The sequence below is a fragment of the Ranitomeya imitator genome, chromosome 3 (genome assembly GCF_032444005.1).
Source record: "Ranitomeya imitator isolate aRanImi1 chromosome 3, aRanImi1.pri, whole genome shotgun sequence".
NCBI lineage: Eukaryota > Metazoa > Chordata > Amphibia > Anura > Dendrobatidae > Ranitomeya > Ranitomeya imitator.
The window spans coordinates 702,124,342-702,143,977 of NC_091284.1; the positions used below are offsets into that span (position 1 = coordinate 702,124,342).

At 46.4% G+C, this 19,636-nt stretch overlaps 1 protein-coding gene across 1 annotated transcript in view; it reads right to left on the minus strand.

Annotated features, from left to right (window-relative positions):
• The window catches only part of CDK4 (cyclin dependent kinase 4), a 65,014-nt gene that overhangs the window by 21,418 nt on the left and 23,960 nt on the right, over nt 1-19,636 (minus strand). The window contains exon 3 of the mRNA XM_069758601.1: nt 15,301-15,436. Within this exon, the coding sequence (XP_069614702.1) occupies nt 15,301-15,436 (136 nt within the window). The remainder of the gene's footprint in view (nt 1-15,300; nt 15,437-19,636) is intronic.

A 19,636-nucleotide genomic window follows, 5' to 3' on the forward strand; every position in this document is an offset into this window, starting at 1 on the left:
AGCAAGAGCCTATCCCCGCCACGCTATGTAGCAAGAGCTTATCCCCCGCCTCGCTACGCAGCAAGAGCTTATCCCCCAGCCGTGCTACGCAGCAAGAGCCTATCCCCCACCGCGCTATGCAGCAAGAGCCTATCCCCCTGCCGCGCTACGCAGCAAGAGCTTATCCCCCGCCGCGCTACGCAGCAAGAGGCTATCCCCCTGACGTGCTACGCAGCAGGAGCCTACCCCGCCACGCTACGTAGCAAGAGCTTATCCCCCTGCCATGCTACGCAGCAAGAGCCTATCCCCACCGCGCTATGCAGCAAGAGCCTATCCCCCTGCCGTGCTACGCAGCAAGAGCCTATCCCCCTGCCGTGCTACGCAAGAGCCTATCCCCCTGCCACGCTACACAGCAAGAGCCTATCCCCACCGCGCTATGCAGCAAGTGCCTATCCCCATGCCATGCTACGCAGCAAGAGCCTATCCCCCACTGCGCTATGCAGCAAGAGCCTATTCCCCACCGTGCTATACAGCAACAGCCTATCCCCGCCATGCTACACAGCAAGAGCCTATCCCCCGCCATGCTACGCAGCAAGAGCCTATCCCCCTGCCGCCCTACCCCCCTCAAGTAAGACAATTGTAACTTAAGCTGGCCCTATTATCCAGGGGTCATGGCTTCATTCATCCACCTGCAGATTAACTCCCATGGTCTGTGCAGGTTCCTGGAAGATGGAGGGTTTCAGAATTATGTATAAACTACTGCAGACCAACATATTCAGGGCAACTTTACTACAGGGGTTGTCCCAAATTACACTTATCCACAGGATAGGTCACACCTGTACCACGCTGTTTGCTGGGGTCCAACCACAGGCATGCCCACTGATCCCGAGAACAGAAAGACCGCTGTTACTCATATTGTCTATGGGACTGCCAGGGGGTACACAAGAGCTGTATACATGTACGTACCATACAGGTCCTTCTCAAAAAATTAGCATATAGTGTTAAATTTGATTATTTACCATAATGTAATGATTACAATTAAACTTTCATATATTATAGATTCATTATCCACCAACTGAAATTTGTCAGGTCTTTTATTGTTTTAATACTAATGATTTTGGCATACAACTCCTGATAACCCAAAAAACCTGTCTCAATAAATTAGCATATTTCACCCATCCAATCAAATAAAAGTGTTTTTTAATAACAAACAAAGAAACCATCAAATAATAATGTTCAGTTATGCACTCAATACTTGGTCGGGAATCCTTTGGCAGAAATGACTGCTTCAATGCGGCGTGGCATGGAGGCAATCAGCCTGTGACACTGCTGAGATGTTATGGAGGCCCAGGATGCTTCAATAGCGGCCTTAAGCTCATCCAGAGTGTTGGGTCTTGCGTCTCTCAACTTTCTCTTCACAATATCCCACAGATTCTCTATGGGGTTCAGGTCAGGAGAGTTGGCAGGCCAATTGAGCACAGTAATACCATGGTCAGTAAACCATTTACCAGTGGTTTTGGCACTGTGAGCAGGTGCCAGGTCGTGCTGAAAAATGAAATCTTCATCTCCATAAAGCATTTCAGCCGATGGAAGCATGAAGTGCTCCAAAATCTCCTGATAGCTAGCTGCATTGACCCTGCCCTTGATGAAACACAGTGGACCAACACCAGCAGCTGACATGGCACCCCACACCATCACTGACTGTGGGTACTTGACACTGGACTTCAGGCATTTTGGCATTTCCTTCTCCCCAGTCTTCCTCCAGACTCTGGCACCTTGATTTCCGAATGACATGCAAAATTTGCTTTCATCAGAAAAAAGTACTTGGGACCACTTAGCAACAGTCCAGTGCTGCTTCTCTGTAGCCCAGGTCAGGCGCCTCTGCCGCTGTTTATGGTTCAAAAGTGGCTTTACCTGGGGAATGCGGCACCTGTAGCCCATTTCCTGCACACGCCTGTGCACGGTGGCTCTGGATGTTTCCACACCAGACTCAGTCCATTGCTTCCTCAGGTTCCCCAAGGTCTGGAATCGGTCCTTCTCCACAATCTTCCTCAGGTTCCGGTCTCCTCTTCTCGTTGTACAGCGTTTTCTGCCACATTGTTTCCTTCCAACAGACTTACCATTGAGGTGCCTTGATACAGCACTCTGGGAACAGCCTATTTGTTGAGAAATTTCTTTCTGGGTCTTACCCTCTTGCTTGAGGGTGTCAATGATGGCCTTCTTGACATCTGTCAGGTCGCTAGTCTTACCCATGATGGGGGTTTTGAGTAATGAACCAGGCAGGGAGTTTATAAAAGCCTCAGGTATCTTTTGCATGTGTTTAGAGTTAATTAGTTGATTCAGAAGATTAGGGTAATAGGTCGTTTAGAGAACCTTTTCTTGATATGCTAATTTATTGAGACAGGTTTTTTGGGTTATCAGGAGTTGTATGCCAAAATCATCAGTATTAAAACAATAAAAGGCCTGACAAATTTCAGTTGGTGGATAATGAATCTATAATATATGAAAGTTTAATTGTAATCATTACATTATGGTAAATAATGAAATTTAACACTATATGCTAATTTTTTGAGAAGGACCTGTATATACATGATCTTTTTCTTTAGAGTGAGTTACTAGAATGCCTTTTTTTTTTTTTTTTTTTGCAGGGTCGCATCTTTACGGATATATTTTTTGAGCTTGTATAATGCAATTTTCTAAAAAGATAAATTGCAAACTGACAGTTTTGGAAACAAATGTTATACAGGTTTAACCCCTTAGTAACAGAGCCAATTTGGTACTTAAAGGGAACCTGTCACCCCGAAAATCCCGGGTGAGGTAAGCCCACCGGCATCAGGGGCTTATCTACAGCATTCTGTAATGCTGTAGATAAGCCCCCGATGTTACCTGAAAAAGGAGAAAAAGACGTTATATTATACTCACCTAGGGGCGGTCCCGCTGATGGTCAGGTCTGATGGGCGTCTCTGGTCCGCTGCGGCGCCTCCCATCTTCTTTCCATGACCTCCTCTTCTGATCTTCAGCCACGGCTCCGGCGCAGGCGTACTTTGCTCTGCCCTCTTGAGGGCAGAGGATAGTACTGCAGTGCGCAGGCGCCGGAAAGGTCAGAGGCCCGGCGCCTGCGCACTGCAGTACTTTGTCTGCCCTCAACAGGGCAGAGCAAAGTACGCCTGCGCCGGAGCCGTGGCTGAAGATCAGAAGAGGAGGTCATGGAAAGAAGATGGGAGGCGCCGCAGCGGACCAGAGACGCCCATCAGACCTGACCATCAGCGGGACCGCCCCTAGGTGAGTATAATATAACGTCTTTTTCTCCTTTTTCAGGTAACATCGGGGGCTTATCTACAGCATTACAGAATGCTGTAGAAAAGCCCCTGATGCCGGTGGGCTTACCTCACCCGCGATTTTCGGGGTGACAGGTTCCCTTTAATGACCGAGCCAATTTTTACAATTCTGACCACTGTCACTTTATGAGGTTATAACTCTGGAATGCTTCAACAGATCCCGCTGATTCTGAGACTGTTTTTTCGTGACATATTGTACATCATGTTAGTGGTAACATTTCTTCGATATTACTTGCGATTATTTATGAAAAAAACGGAAATATGGCGAAAATTTTTAAAATTTAGCAATTTTCAAACTTTGTATTTTTATGCCCTTAAATCAGAGAGCTATGTCACGAAAAATAGTTAATAAATAACATTTCCCACATGTCTACTTTACATCAGCACAATTTTGGAAAAAAAAATTTTTTTTGTTAGGGAGTTATAAGGGTTAAAATTTGACCAGCAATTTCTCATTTTTACAACACCATTTTTTTTTTAGGGACCACATCACATTTGAAGTCATTTTGAGGGGGTCTATATGATAGAAAATGACGAAGTATGACACCATACTAAAAACTACACCCCTCAAGGTTCTCAAAACCACATTCAAGAAGTTTATTAACCCTTTACGTGCTTCACAGGAACTGAAACAATGTGGAAGGAAAAAAGCCGGATTACGTACCGGTAATGCTCTTTTAATGAGTCCACGACAGCACCCCACATGAGAGAGAGGGATCCGCCCATAGGAACAGGAAACCTACAGAATAAAAGGAGGCGGTCCCCTCTCCTCCTCAGTTTAGTTACAGAGTATAAAAAGGGGAACCGCAAAAGTGTTAGTATTCATTCTTATTCAGTCACATAAATTTCTTAACTCTATACAACCATTATTTGTGACCTTAAAGGAAAGAGCTGTGCATAATTTAGGGAGGGTAATACATGGGTGCTGTCGTGGACTCATTAAAAGAGCATTACCGGTACGTAATCCGGCTTTTTACCCTTCGCCACGACAGCACCCCACATGAGAGATTTTCAGAGAGTCATTATTTGGGTGGGATTACTGTATTAAGAACAGCTCTACCAAAGGTCAGATCAGAAGACGTGGACAGATCAAGTCTATAATGGTTGTAGAAGGTAGAAGGTGTAGACCAAGTTGCAGCCTTACATATTAAATGGATCGGTACATCTGCTTGTTCCGCCCAGGAGGAAGCCATGGCTCGTGTTGAGTGCGCTTTTATACCCACTGGAGGAATCTCGCCTTTTGACGTATAGGCCAAGCAGATAGCCTCTCTGATCCACCGAGATATGGTAGCTCTCGTGACCCCATGTCCTTTCTTGTGGCCCTGAAAGGAGATAAACAGAGCCCTACTCTCCCTCCATGTCTGACACCTTTCTATATAAGTCAGGATGGCTCTTCTGACATCTAAGGTGTGGAACTTATGATGTTCTGGAGTTACAGGTGAATCAAAAAAGGAAGGGAGAAATATTTCTTGTGACCTGTGGTAGGTGGACGCTACCTTAGGGAGGTATGAGGGGTCTGGTTTCAGGACTATCCGATCATGAAATATCAGTAAGAAAGGTGGGTCTACTGATAGGGCCTGGATGTCACTAACCCGTCTAGCTGAGGTTAGGGCTACTAGTAAGGCTACTTTATATGTTAGGATTTTTAAAGGTATTGAATCTAATGGTTCAAATGGAGAGCTTGTTAAGGCCTCTAATACTAGATTTAAATCCCACGGAGGTAGACGGGGAATATGGACCGGTTTACTACGTTCACAAGATTTTATGAATCTGGAGATCCACCTATTAGCTGCTATATTGCATCCATATAGGGCTCCTAATGCCGAGACCTGAACTCTTAAGGTATTTACAGATAGTCCTAACTCTCGGCCTTTTTGCAAGAACTCTAGGATAGGTGTGAGTGGAACTTGCTTAGTGAACGGTACCGTGTAGAAGTCTAAAAATTTATTCCATACCCTACTATATATTAGGGTGGTAGATCTTTTCCTGCTCAATAAGAGGGTGTTTACTAGTTCTGTTGAGAACCCTCTGGAACTTAATAGTTGCCTCTCAAATTCCACGCCGTCAAGTGAAGACCTTTCACTTGCGGGTGGAAAAAGGGGCCTTGGTACAGCAGCTCCTTGTCTGATGGGAGGATCCAAGGATCGCATAGGCACATGGTCTGGAGACAAGAGAACCATGGTCTTTTCGGCCAGAATGGTGCAATGAGGATTACTCTTGCCTGTTCCCTCCTGATCTTTCTGATCACTAGAGGAATCAGAGACATTGGAGGAAAGGCATATGCCAGTCTGAACCGCCAAGGATGGTGGAGAGAGTCCAACATATCTGGGTGATCCCTGGTGTTCAGGGAAGCGAACCTTTGTACTTGCCGGTTGTCTCTTGTGGCAAATAGGTCGATTTGTGGTATCCCCCATGCTTCTGTTATCCTTCTGAATATGGATTTGTTTAAGGTCCATTCTCCTTGACGCAACTCGTTTCTGCTGAGGTAGTCTGCCCTGATGTTCTCTACACCTTTGATGTGCAGGGCTGTTAAGGATGTTAGATGAGCCTCTGCCAGCTGAAAGATGTTTGCAGCTATGGTCATCAGACTTCCTGACTTTGTACCACCCTGACGGTTCAAGTATGCCACTGCGGTGGAATTGTCTGAGTAAATTCTTACATTTGTTCCATGAATCTGCGGAAGAAAATGATATAAGGCACATTCTATTGCTTTTAACTCCTTCCAGTTGGAGGAACATATTAATTCTGTCTGATCCCAAGTATTTTGGGCCAGATTGTCTTCCATATGTGCTCCCCACCCAATAGGGCTGGCGTCGGTGGTAATTATTTTAGACGGGTCTATTATCCATGGCACACCTCGTGATAGGTGGTCCATGTCTAGCCACCAGGATAGCGATTCTAAGACATTACTGGAAAGAGTTATTCTACTTTCTAGATAACCGTCTTTCCCCTGAGCCGACAATACTTCGTACTGCAATTGACGGGTATGGAATTGTGCCCAAGGTACAGCAGGGATACATGATGATAATGACCCCAGTAAGGACATGGCCTTCCTTAGTGTCATGTAGGGTTTGCGTATTGCGTCTGATACCTTTGATTGTATAGTCAACCTCTTTGACTGAGGAAGAAAGCATTTCTGACTAACGGAGTCTAGCTGGATTCCTAGAAATGTCTGAACGGTTTCTGGATTCAGCCGAGATTTTTCGAAGTTGACGATCCAACCTAACTCCTGTAGGGACGAGATCGTATTAGATAAACGAGTTTTACATTGAAGTGCAGAGCTTCCTACCACTAGAAAGTCATCTAGGTAGGGTATTATCAAGGTATCTCGTTGGCGTAGATGAGCCATCACTTCTAGTATCACCTTAGTGAAGACGCGGGGAGCCATAGAAAGCCCAAATGGCATTGCAACATATTGAAAGTGACGAACCTTTCCCTCCAGGGTGACTGCTACCCTTAGGTACTGCTGATGTTCGGCATGTATGGGAAGATGGTAATAGGCGTCCTTTAAGTCTATTCCGGCCATGACACACCTAGGGAATAAGAGTTTTATGGTAGAACTAATGGATTCCATTTTGAAGGTATGATTACGCAGGAAAGAATTTAATTTTTTAAGATTTATGATGGTTCTAAATGAACCATCTGGTTTATTAATCAGGAATAAAGGGGAGTAGAACCCTTTCCCTTTTTGATCCTGGGGAACTTCAATCAGGACTTTCTTAGATAGAAGAGATAGGATCTCTATTTCTAGAGCCCTCTGTTGGTCCTGACCTTTTGGAGATGTTATTATGAAGGAATCCCAAGGGATTCGATCAAATTCTAATTTAAGGCCGTATTGCACAATGTCCAGAATCCACTGGCTGGATGTTATCTGTTCCCATTGGGGAAGAAAAAATTTTAATCTGCCGCCTACTTCCTGGTTAGCGGTATTTACGTCTCGGATTATGGGACCCGCTAAAAAAGGCACCTTTTTGCTTTGGGTCCTTCGACTCCCATCGCTCTCTTTGTTCAAGCGGCTTGTTCCTAGTAAAGGGGCGTCTCCTGAAGGCTCTCCTGTAGGATGGAAGATACTGGTTAGGGAAGCCTTTCTTCCTTTCACCTGCTTTATTCAGGAGTTCATCCAGCGTCTTCCCAAAAAGGAACTCACCCTGACAGGGAATCGCACAAAGTTTTGCTTTAGCTTGTGCGTCCCCCTTCCAATTCTTTAGCCAGAGTGCACGCCGGGCTGTGTTGACTAGGCCGGCTGACCTGGCTGCAAGACGTAGCGAGTCCACTGAGGCATCAGCTAGGAATGCTACTGCTTCTTTAATTTGAGGCAATTTCAGCAGGATAGATTCCCTCGAAGTTTTGCCTCTAATCTGTTCCTCCAATTGCTCCGTCCATACTAGTAGAGATCTTGCAGTACAGGTACTAGATATGGCGGGCCTGAACGCCCCCGTATTGACTTCCCATGACCTCTTTAGTAAAGCTTCTGCTTTACGGTCCAGCGGGTCTGTCAGGACCCCTGAATCCTCCACTGGTAGGACCGACTGTTTGGTTGTGGAGGCTACCGCAGCATCAACTTTTGGCACCTTTGACCAGGTGTTTAGGTTTTCATCGCTGAAGGGATAGCGCCTTTTAGAGGATGATGGTAAAAACCCTCTATTCTGCTTGTCCCACTCCTTTTTGACAATATCTTTGATGGTTTGTATGACGGGGAAGGACCTACGTTTCTTCTGTCCTAACCCCGCAAACATTATGTCCTGTGCTGATTTCTTTTCTTTCCCATCTGGGCACCCCATCGTGCTCCTGACAGATTTTATTAAATTGTCCACATTACTGTTGGGAAGACAAAGTCCCCCTTCAGTCTCGGATGAGCTCGGCTGAGATCCCTCTTCGTCTGAAGAAATACATACACCCTCTGACTCCGAACTAACCGGAGACCGGGACCTGCTAGGCTGACGGGTACTGGCGCTACTTGTCTGCGCCAAACCCTGCATCTCTTCTCGGATAATAGCTCTGACATCTGAGGGAGTCATGATATTTTCCTGCCGTAGAGTTTGCATGATACACTCTGCACACAGTTTTTTGGCATAATCATCCGGGAGGGGCTGCGTACATAAAGCACACTCTTTATGCTTAGATTTGTGTGTCCTTTTCTTAGTCTAGAGGAAGGATACAGGAGGAACATATATCAGCATATAGGAAGAGACTCTTTCAAAAACTCACCCAGTGAAGCTGACAGGTACCGGTTCTGGAGGCGGAATTCGTTTGGTGGTAGAACTCTTCTCTGGAGGTCGGCCACCACTCTTTGTGCTGCTCCTCGTGCTTCTCTCCCTGCTGGGAGAGCGCTGTTGCACTGCGGGCAGGTGCGCTTCGTCGGCCGGTGAAGCCATTTCACACACACCGGCCCGACGCTAGCGCTGCATTTTTAAACTTGCCGCCCATTCTCCTGCCTCCCCGGACCAACCCGGAAGTGCTCCCGCGACTTCCGGGTTAGACGCGCCGCTCTCACTCACCATGCGGCCGCCAGAGGCTATTAAGCCGGCCGCTGCAGCGCGCGCGTCCTCACAGTGCCGGCCGGACCTACGGTGACCGGACCCGGACCGTGGATGTTTGGCCAGGGGAGGGGGGAGGCTGCAAGCAGGGGCTCCCCCGCCGCTGCTTCTGGTACCGCAGCCCCTGCCGTTCCCACAGAAACCGACGCAGGCGGGTGCATGGCCCAGGGATCCTCTTCATCTGTAGGTAAGCCGGGTCCCTGTAGGAACAGGAAACCTAAACTGAGGAGGAGAGGGGACCGCCTCCTTTTATTCTGTAGGTTTCCTGTTCCTATGGGCGGATCCCTCTCTCTCATGTGGGGTGCTGTCGTGGCGAAGGGTAAAAATTAACATTTAACTTTTTTTTGCAAACATTTTAATTCAGAACCATTTTTTTTATTTTTACAAGTGTAAAAACAGAAATGTAACCATACATTTTGTTATGCAATTTCTCCTGAATACGCCAATACCCCATATGTGGGGGTAAACCACTTTACCACTTTTTGGGCGCACCGCAGAGCTTGGAAGAGAAGGAGTGCCGTTTTACTTTTTCAATGTAGAATTGTCTGGAATTAAGATCGGACGCCATGTCGCGTTTGGAGAGCCCCTGATGTACCTAAACAGTGGAAACCCCCCACAAGTGACCCCATTTTGGAAACTAGACCCCCCATGGAACTTATCTAGATGTGTGGTGAGAACTTTGAATGCCCAAGTGCTTCACAGAAGTTTAGAACAGGGGTCCCCAACTCCAGTCCTCAAGGCCCACCAACAGGTCATGTTTTCAGGACTTCCTTAGTATTGCCCAGATGATAATTGCATTACCTGTGCAAAACAAAGGAAAACCTGAAAACATGATCTGTTGGTGGGCCTTGAGGACTGGAGTTGGGGAACACTGGTTTAGAATGCAGAGTCGTGAAAATAAATAAAAAAAAATTTCCACAAAAAATATTTTTTAGCCCCCAAGTTTTTATTTTCACAAGGGTAACAAGAGAAATTGGACCCCAAAAGTTGTTGTCCAATTTGTCCTGAGTATGCTGGTACCCCATATGTGGGGGTAAACCACTGTTTGGGCGCACGGCAGAGCTCGGAAGGAAGGAGCGCCGTTTTGGAATGCAGACTTTGATAGAATGGTCTGCTGGCGTTATGTTGCGTTTGCAGAGCCCCTGATGTTACCTAAACAGTAGAAACCCTCCACAAGTGACCCCATTTTGGAAACTAGACCCCCCATGGAACTTATCTAGATGTGTGGTGAGAACTTTGAATGCCCAAGTGCTTCACAGAAGTTTAGAATGCAGAGTCGTGAAAATAAAAAAAAAAATTTTCCACAAAAAATTTTTTTTAGCCCCCAAGTTTTTATTTTCACAAAGGTAACAAGAGAAATTGGACCCCAAAAGTTGTTGTCCAATTTGTCCTGAGTATGCTCGTACCCCATATGTGGGGGTAAACCACTGTTTGGGCGCACGGCAGAGCTCAGAAGGGAGGGAGCACCATTTGACTTTTTGAGCGCAAAATTGGCTGTCGTGTTTGGAGACCCCCTGATGTACCTAAACAGTGGAAACTCCCCAATTCTCCCTCCAACCCTAACCCCAACACACCCCTAACCCTAATCCCAACCCGATCCATAATCCTAATCACTAACCCTAACGATAATCACAACCCTTACCCCAAAACAACCCTAATGTCAACCCTAACCATAATCAAAACCCTAAATCCAACACACCCCTAATCCTAATCTCAACCCTAACCTCAAACCTAACCCTAATCCCAATACACCCCTAATCACAACCCTAACCCTAATACCAACCATAATCAAAACCCTAAATCCAACACACCCCTAATCCTAATCTTAACCCTAATCCCAAACCTAACCCTAATCCCAAGCGTAACCCTAATGCCAACCCTAACCCTAATACCAACCCTAATCCAAACCCTAACCCTAATCCCAACTCTAACCCTAACTTTAGCCCCAACCCTAGCCCTAACTTTAGCCCCAACCCTAACCCTAAGGCTACTTTCACACTTGCATCGTTTGGCATCCGTCGCAATCCGTCATTTTGGACAAAAAACGGATCCTGCAAATGTGCCCGCAGGATGCGTTTTTTGCCCATAGACTTGTATTGCCGACGGACCGTGACGGATGGCCACACTTCGCGTCCATCGTGCACTGGATCAGTTGTGTTTTGGCGGACCGTCGGCACAAAAAAACATTCAATATAACGTTTTTTTGTATGCCGCGTCCGCCATTTCTCACCGCGCATGCGTGGCCGTAACTCCGCCCCCTCCTCCCCAGGACATAGATTGGGCAGCGGATGCGTTGAAAAACTACATCCGCTGCCCACGTTGTGCACAATTTTCACAACGTGCGTCGGTATGTCGGGCCGACGCATTGCGACGGCCCCGTACCGATGTAAGTGTGAAAGAAGCCTAACCCTAAATTTAGCCCCAACCCTAAACCTACCCCTAACCCTAACCCTAGCCCTAACCCTAATGTTAGCCCCAACTGCTCTTCTCCTGCCGGCCAGCAGATGGCGACAGATGGCGGGCGCACTGCGCATGCGCCCGCCATTTTCTTTTGCCATGAAGACGCCAGCGGCCAGGAGGAGCAGTAGGAGGACCCAGGGACACCGGTAAGTATGGCAGGGTCCCCGAATCCCCCTATTTCTCTGTCCTCTGATGTGCGATCACATCAGAGGACAGAGAATTACACATTACTTTTTTTTTTTTTTTTGCGGTCGCCGGTAAACAGTTAATTACCGGCGATCGCAAAACAGGGGTCAGTAAAACCGACCCCGTTCATGTTCTTTGGGGTCTCGGCTACTCCCGGGAGCCGAGACCCCAAAGATTCTCTCGGTGCCGGCCGGCAGGCGCACTGCGCATGCGCCCGCCATTTTTTTGCCGGAAAAAGATGGCGGCGCCCATCGGGAGCCACGAGGAGCACCGGGGGAGACAGGTAAGTATTGGGGGGCTACCTGGGACCCCATTTCTCTGTCCTCTGATGTACGATCACATCGAAAGACAGAGAAATTAAAAAGAAATCGCGTTTTTTTGTTGTTTTTTTTTTTGCGATCGCCGGTATACGGTTAATTACCGGCGATCGCAAAAGTGGGGTCGGTAAAAACCGACCCGAATCATGTTCTCTGGGGTCTCGGCTACCCCCGGCAGCCGAGACCCCGGAGAAAATCCGACTTTGGGGGGCGTTATTTACTTTTTCCACAGCGCCGTTATAACGGCGCTGTGGTTTAAGTACCCTTAGCGGCCGCCGTTAAAAGGCGTATCAGCGGTCGTTAAGGGGTTAATTAAAGAAAAAACAAATATTGGGCTTTTGTCATTTCCCATGCAGAAATTTATTTTTTGGGCCACTGCACCCAATCCGAGTGCAGTGAGCTTTTTTATTTTTTACATATAGATTGGACCCCAGATGTATGGGGGGAAATAAAAAAAGAAATAAAAATCCCCCTGAATATCCTCTTAGTTTGCCATTTATTTGGCTAATGTATCCTATTTTTGCACCATCTGGCCTCTCCCCGATCCCGAAATATATGAAAGAACCTCTTATAATGTAAAACTTTTACTTTTTACGATGCGCTACTGCATATACATACAGCGTGCACAGGCAATGTTATCGTCATCAGTGAGGGATTCTCACAGTCTTTGCCGATTTGGCCACATTTCATATTTTCAGAATTTCTGGACTACCAAATGATGGATTAAATAAACTGTGCTCCAGCTGAAAATAGTGTGAATAGATAAATACGTGGAGGTTTAAGCAGCGTTAAACACTGATGGTCATTAGCTGGTTAATTTGGCTATTTTTAGAGAAAAAAAAAATGCAAGTGCCAAGCAATTACTGAAAACGGGGAAACACTTGGCAATTTGCGCACGCATTAGTAAAGCCGAGCACACAGCATTTACAGATCATCAATGAATGCAAGTAGTATGAAGTCAGCTGTGAAGCGAGCACCATTCAGCGCGGCTGCAGCTGCTCGGCCTCATCTGCCAGTGACTCACAGCCATTGTTCTAATGAAATCACAGTCAGAAACCCTCTCAGCAACTTCCAGGTCAACTAATCCAAGGAATTTCTAGGCTCATTTAAAAATCAAAGCTGATCATCCCAAGCATCCAGATACAGTAGCCACAAGCGTCCGCGCGCAGCCACACAAAGCGCCATTATTGATGCACCAAAATTAATGCACAAAAGCAGCATTCACCATTCATTTACTTCAGATTTCCTTCCAACAAAAACCTCAATTTTCTTGGGCGAGGTCTTAATGCAGAAGAAAACTCAGATTGTGCTTTACAGACCAGATCCAAATTTCCTCATATACAGAAGACATTTCTGATATAATCGAATTAACAAAGGCGACCCTCCAGCCCCCCATAGTAAACGGAACTATACATTTCTCCATGTATAATGTGGTGTGCACAGCAGAGTTAGGCTGGGTTCACATTGCGTTGAACCCGCCCGTTAGACGGACTATGTTACACCGCGGCATAACGCGGTGGAACGTAGTCCGTTAATGCCGCCATTGAATCCAATGTCGGATGCATCACTAGCGCACGCCCACAATGGGCGTGCGCTAGCGATGTGCCGCCATTGAGTCATTATCAGCGCCGGTTCATGCCACACCTATGGAAACGCAGGGAATGGCTGGTCCAGACTTACCCACACGTACCTGCAAAGCCATTTTGCACATGGAGGGAACGGGGCACTGACTGCAGATATGAAAGGAGCGGCGGTAAAGTGGAGGCCAGCGGGTATAGTCCCATTTACTATAAAATAGAGGAAGCCCCGGGATTTTAAAAGCAGATTTTAAATTTGTGATACATAAATTTGCTGATATCCAAGAAGTATCGTTTCTCCTTGCGGAGATTGACATGCTAAGCATGCCGAGATGAGGAGACTTAGGCCATGTGCACATGTTCAGTATTTTTCGGGTTTTTTTCGCTATAAAAACGCGAAAAAAACGCTTACATATGCCTCTTATTATTTAAAGTGTATTCCGCATTTCTTGTGCAAATGTTGCTTTTTTTCCGCGAAAAAAATCGCATTGCAGAAAAAAAAGCAACATGTTCATTAAATTTGCGGAATTGCGGGGATTCCGTACACCTAGGAATGCATTGATCTGCTTACTTTCCGCATGGGGCTGTGCACACCATGCGGGAAGTAAGCAGATTATGTGCGGTTGGTACCCAGGGTGGAGGAGAGGAGACTCTCCTCCACGGACTGGGCACCATATAATTGGTAAAAAAAAAAGAATTAAAACGAAAAATAGTGATATACTCACCCTCTGATGGCCCCGGAGTCTTCCCGCCTCTCATCGGTGCATGCTGCCGCTTCCATTCCTATAGATGGTCTGTGTGAAGGACCTGCGATGACGTCGCCGTCTTGTGATTGGTCGCGTGACCGCTCACGTGACCGCGATGTCATCGAAGGTCCTGCACACACACACCATCTATAGGAACGGACGCCGCTGAGGAGATCGGCTGTCTGCAGGTAAGTATAACCATTTTTTTATTTTTTTTTATTATTTTTAAACATTCTATCTTTTACTATTGATGCTGCATAGGCAGCATCTATAGTAAAAAGTTGGTCACACTTGTCAAACACTATGTTTGACAAGTGTGACCAACCTGTCAGTCAGTTTTCCAAGCGATACTACGGATCGCTTGGAAAACTTTAGCATTCTGCAAGCTAATTTCGCTTGCAAAATGCTAAAAAAAAACGCGAAAAAACGGGAAAAAGCGCAAAAAAAAATGCGAATTTCTTGCAGAAAATTTCCGGTTTTCTTCAGGAAATTTCTGCAAGAAATCCTGACGTGTGCACATACCCTTAAAGCCGCCGTGCTCCTCTGGGAAATATGCAAATTGTCTCTGCCTCTCTGAAGAGACTAATTGCATAGATTTGCTGCAAATTCTTATCAAAAGCCTCAAGGAAATATTCCACAGGGCTTTCCAGACAGCATTATCACTATTCCTATTGGGAGTCCATCTATATTCCCTATCAGTATGTCTTTAGAGAGTGCAATGAAAACAAGTACCCGAAGGAAACCCAGGCAAACATGGGAAGAACATACAAATTCCTTGGTGGGATTTGAGCCCAAAACTTCAGCACTGTAAGGATAGTGCTAACCACCAAGCCATGATCCATTAGATCCTGAGGAACATGATGTGAGCGTAGCTTTATAGAATCTTCTATAACACGATGCTTTGTACTGTGCTGCATTCTGGAAGAATTGCATTTTTCCACCACATCAGATGATGGTAAAACTTCTAGTGCAAAAATTACACTTCCACAGAATGCAAATTATTACAGCTCAGGTCAGACACCAAGACAGCAGAAGTCACTTTGTGTCTATTACAATCTATTACAATTGCAATAACTCAAGCTTAAGTCAAGTCCAGTTTAAAAAGGGAAAAAAGGCTTATGTTCTGTTAGCGTGAACAGAGGCGATAGGAATAGCAGTACCTTAATGGTTTCGAGAGGCAAGCCAGGAGGAGGAACTTTATTCAAATAAGTCTTCAGGTCTTGATCCACATGCTCAAAAACTAAGGTCACTTTTGTTTCTCTATCTGTCCGAGCAGAGGCACAAACATCCATTAATCTAGAGAAAAGCATAAAAAAAATTAGAAAATATTTAATCCACAAGTCGAAAGTTCTGTCTTTAAAAAAAAAAAAAAAAAAACTCATTAAATGGGGTTTTCCGACGAGCAAAAGTTAATTTTAATCAGTAGATCTTGGAATAATAATTTCCATAATTGGATGTGATTAAATCAAATGTTCCTGTGCCGAGATAATCTTATAAATGTGTCCCTGCTGTGTACTGTGTAATGGCTGTGTCTGACCATATCACAGGGAGAAGTATACCGCATGGGATCGCACATACCATATTTTTTTGGAGAAGACGCACTTTTTCTCTCCAAAATATGGCTCAGGTAAATGAGGGGTGTGTCTTATAGTCCGGATGTACTTGCTCTGGCTGTGGATAGGGAGAGGGAGAAGCAGTGGCAGAGCAGCGGGTCACTGCGGCTAACACTGCCTGCTATTAAAGGGAAGTGAACATTCACTGCTCCCCACGCCCATAGTCCTTCTCACCTCTTTGCACAGAAGTCAGCACGCACCAAGAGTTGGGAGGGACTATAGGCGTGAGGTGCAGTGAATATTCATTTATCTTTAATAGCAGGCTCAGTATCTGCAGATACCGGCTTCCTTCAGCTGCTGGGTGATCATGTGTGCCCACTAATAAAAAGAATGAAAATCCCCTGCTCCCCTAAGCACATGGGAGTGGAGTGCAGTGAATATGCATTCCCTTTAGTAGCAGGCACACTATCACCCAGCAGTTGCAGGAAGCCTGCGGCTACCAGTGTGCCTGCTATTCAAGAGAAATTAATATTCACTGCTGCACACGCACATAATCCCAGGCATGGGGAGCAGCAAGTATTCCAGCAGCTGTCCTCGGTATTACGTTCAAGGTGAAAAGAGAAGACACAAAAGAGAATAGTAAAACCAAAAACACTCAGTTTGAAAAAATGTTGCAGTAATCCGCAAGTGCTAGTAAAAGATGTAAAAAACAGGGTATTTGGTTGATACGTTTTTTGCAAAAAATGTATACTAAGCTGCTCTACCAATCTTCACGGTATACCCTTATCAGAGCAGTCCTAACTAATGTATGCAATCCCTATCTGATGTATTTAAAAACCTGATCATCTGTATATAACCTGTGTGAACAGGGTTCAGAGAGGAAAAATCCATGTGTGCATACAGGGTAGAACAGCTTTTGTGCAGATAGCCCAAGAGGAGTACCGGAACGGAGGCGGAGGGACAAATGGCAACGGAGAATGGAAGAGGACGACTAGCTAGAGCTGAAGAAAGACTGGAACAGGAGCGGAACAGAGGAAGAGAAAGCACCAAAAGAAACGGGAAAGTGGCGAGCAAAAGGGCGAGAGCAAAGGAGTAACACTCGGAGCTGACTGAAGCACAGTAGCACAAAGCAGAAAGGCCAGAGACAGAAGCAAAATAGCAAATGATACTCAGGCACCTCCTAACAGAGGAGGTGGCCTGAAATACCCCGAACCTACCCAGGATTGGCCGAGACAGAAGGTATCCGGAAACAGAGGATCAGCGTCAGCTGCGAATCCCTGCGCACCTGCACAGAAGCTAGACAAGGTGCCGGGAACGAGCGCGCCGCCCACCAGCAGTAGGACAGCGGGAGCGCGCACTGAAGGCGGGAGTTCGCAACGCCGAGGAGGAAGCGCGCCGGAACCCGGAAGCCGCAGCACCGGCGGAAGGAGCGGCGCGACGAGAGCCAGGGACTGAGCCGCAAAGGTGAGTAGCGGCCGTAACAGTACCCCCCTCCTTAAAATCCCCCCTTCCAAAACTGGAGAGAAATTTGTTAAGAAGGCGAGGTGCATTGATATTCTCCAGAGGCTCCCACGATCTCTCCTCAGGACCAAACCCCTTCCAATCCACCAAGAAAAATTTTCTCCCACGAACCCTCTTCATAGCTAAAATATCCCTCACCTCAAAGATATTATCAGCACAGGCAGGCAGAGGAGAGGCGCAGGAAGAAGGGTGAAAGCGATTAAACGTAACCGGTTTGAGTAGGGACACATGGAAGGTATTGGGAACACGGAGCGAAGCAGGCAACTTCAGCTTGTAAGCGACATCGTTGACTCGACTCAGAACCTCAAAGGGACCGATGTAGCGAGGACCAAGCTTGCAGGAAGGTATCTTGAGTCTAATGTAACGTGAGGAGAGCCAGACTTTGTCGCCGGGTAGAAACGGAGAAATATCCAATCGCCTCTTGTCGGCAAATCTCTTCTTCCTCACAGATGCCTTCTCGAGAGCGCTTTTAACTTGTCCCCAAACAGACGAAAAGTCCGAAGTCAAAGTATCTGCTGCCGGTACTCCAGACGTAGAGGAGATTGGGAGAGGCATATTAGGATGTTGTCCGAACACGATAAAAAATGGAGACTTCGCAGAAGACTCATTGGAATGGTTATTATAGGCAAACTCAGCCCATGGCAGAAGGTTAACCCAATCATCCTGATGGGCGTTAGACAAATGACGAAGATAAGTAGCCACGATCTGATTTGTTCGTTCAGCTTGACCATTAGTCTGAGGGTGATAGGCAGATGAAAAAATCTAAAGAAATCTTCAGGAGTTTGCATAGTGCCCTCCAAAAATGCGAAGTAAACTGTACCCCTCTGTCGGACACAATGTTTTGAGGAAAACCATGAAGTTTGAAGATATTAGAAATGAAGATCTTCGCCAATTCTGGAGCCGAAGGTAGACCAGGCAGGGGTACAAAATGAGCCATCTTGGAAAACCGATCTACTACCGTAAGGATGACTGTACAACCAGAGGAATTTGGTAAGTCGGTAATGAAGTCCATGGCGATGTGCTGCCACGGACTAGAAGGTACTGGAAGAGGAAGCAGACCTCCATGAGGTAACTGTCTTGGAACTTTGTATTTAGCACAGGAAGGACAGGAGGCGACAAAGTCTTTAATATCAAGACGCAACGAAGGCCACCAATAGTAGCGAGAGATGAGAAGGAAGGTCTTCTTTATCCCTGCATGGCCTGCTAATTTAGAGGAGTGTCCCCAACGAAGAACTCTCTCTCTGTCGTTTTCAGCCACCAGTGTCTTACCAGGAGGGGGACAGGTCATCCTCAAAGGTGCCACCGTGATGATCTTGCAGGGATCCAAAATATGTGCTGGTTCTTCGTCCAAGTCTTCCGGCTGCGAAAGCCTGGACAGAGCGTCTGCTTTGACATTTTTGTCGCCGGGCCGAAAACGAAGCTCGAAATCGAAGCGAGCAAAGAACAGAGACCAACGAGCCTGCCGTGGATTTAGTCTTTGCGCGGTTTGAAGGTAGGCCAAATTCTTGTGGTCAGAGAAAATTACGAATGGATGAACTGCTCCTTCGAGAAGATGCCTCCATTCCTCTAGGGCTAATTTAATAGCCAAGAGTTCTCGGTCTCCAATGGTATAATTACGTTCAGATGCAGAAAACGTCTTGGAAAAGAATCCGCAAGGAACCAGATGACCCACTGAGGACCTTTGGGAGAGAACTGCTCCAGCCCCCGTGGAGGAGGCGTCCACCTCGAGAACGAATGGCTTGTTAATCTCAGGATGGTGTAACACTGGAGCGGAGGAAAAGGACTGTTTCAAGAGCAAAAAGGCATTCTCGGCCTCCGGGGTCCAAGTCTTCGGGTTGGAACCTTTGTGGGTGAGAGCAGAAAGAGGCCGAATAGTTGAGGAGAAATAAGAAATGAACTGCCTGTAGTAGTTGGCAAATCCCACAAACCGCTGGATGGCTTTTATTCCATGGGGACGTGGCCAATTGAGAATGGCATTCACTTTCTCAGGGTCCATCTTGAGGCCGGAATCCGAAACAATATATCCAAGAAAGGGCAAAGAAGTTTGTTCAAATAGACATTTCTCATATTTAGCGTAAAGACGGTTCTCTCTTAGCCGCTGCAGGACCAGGCGAACACTTCTTCTGTGGGACGGCAAATCTGCTGAGAACACCAGGATGTCGTCTAAATATACCACAACACAGGAATAGAGAAGGTCTCTAAAAATGTCATTAACGAATTCTTGGAAGACTGCGGGAGCATTACAGAGGCCGAATGGCATGACCAAGTATTCATAATGGCCGTCTCGAGTATTAAAAGCGGTTTTCCATTCATCACCGGCGCGGATTCGGACAAGATTATAAGCTCCACGAAGGTCTAACTTGGTGAAAATTCGCGCCCCTCTGAGACGATCAAAGAGCTCAGGGATGAGAGGTAGAGGGTA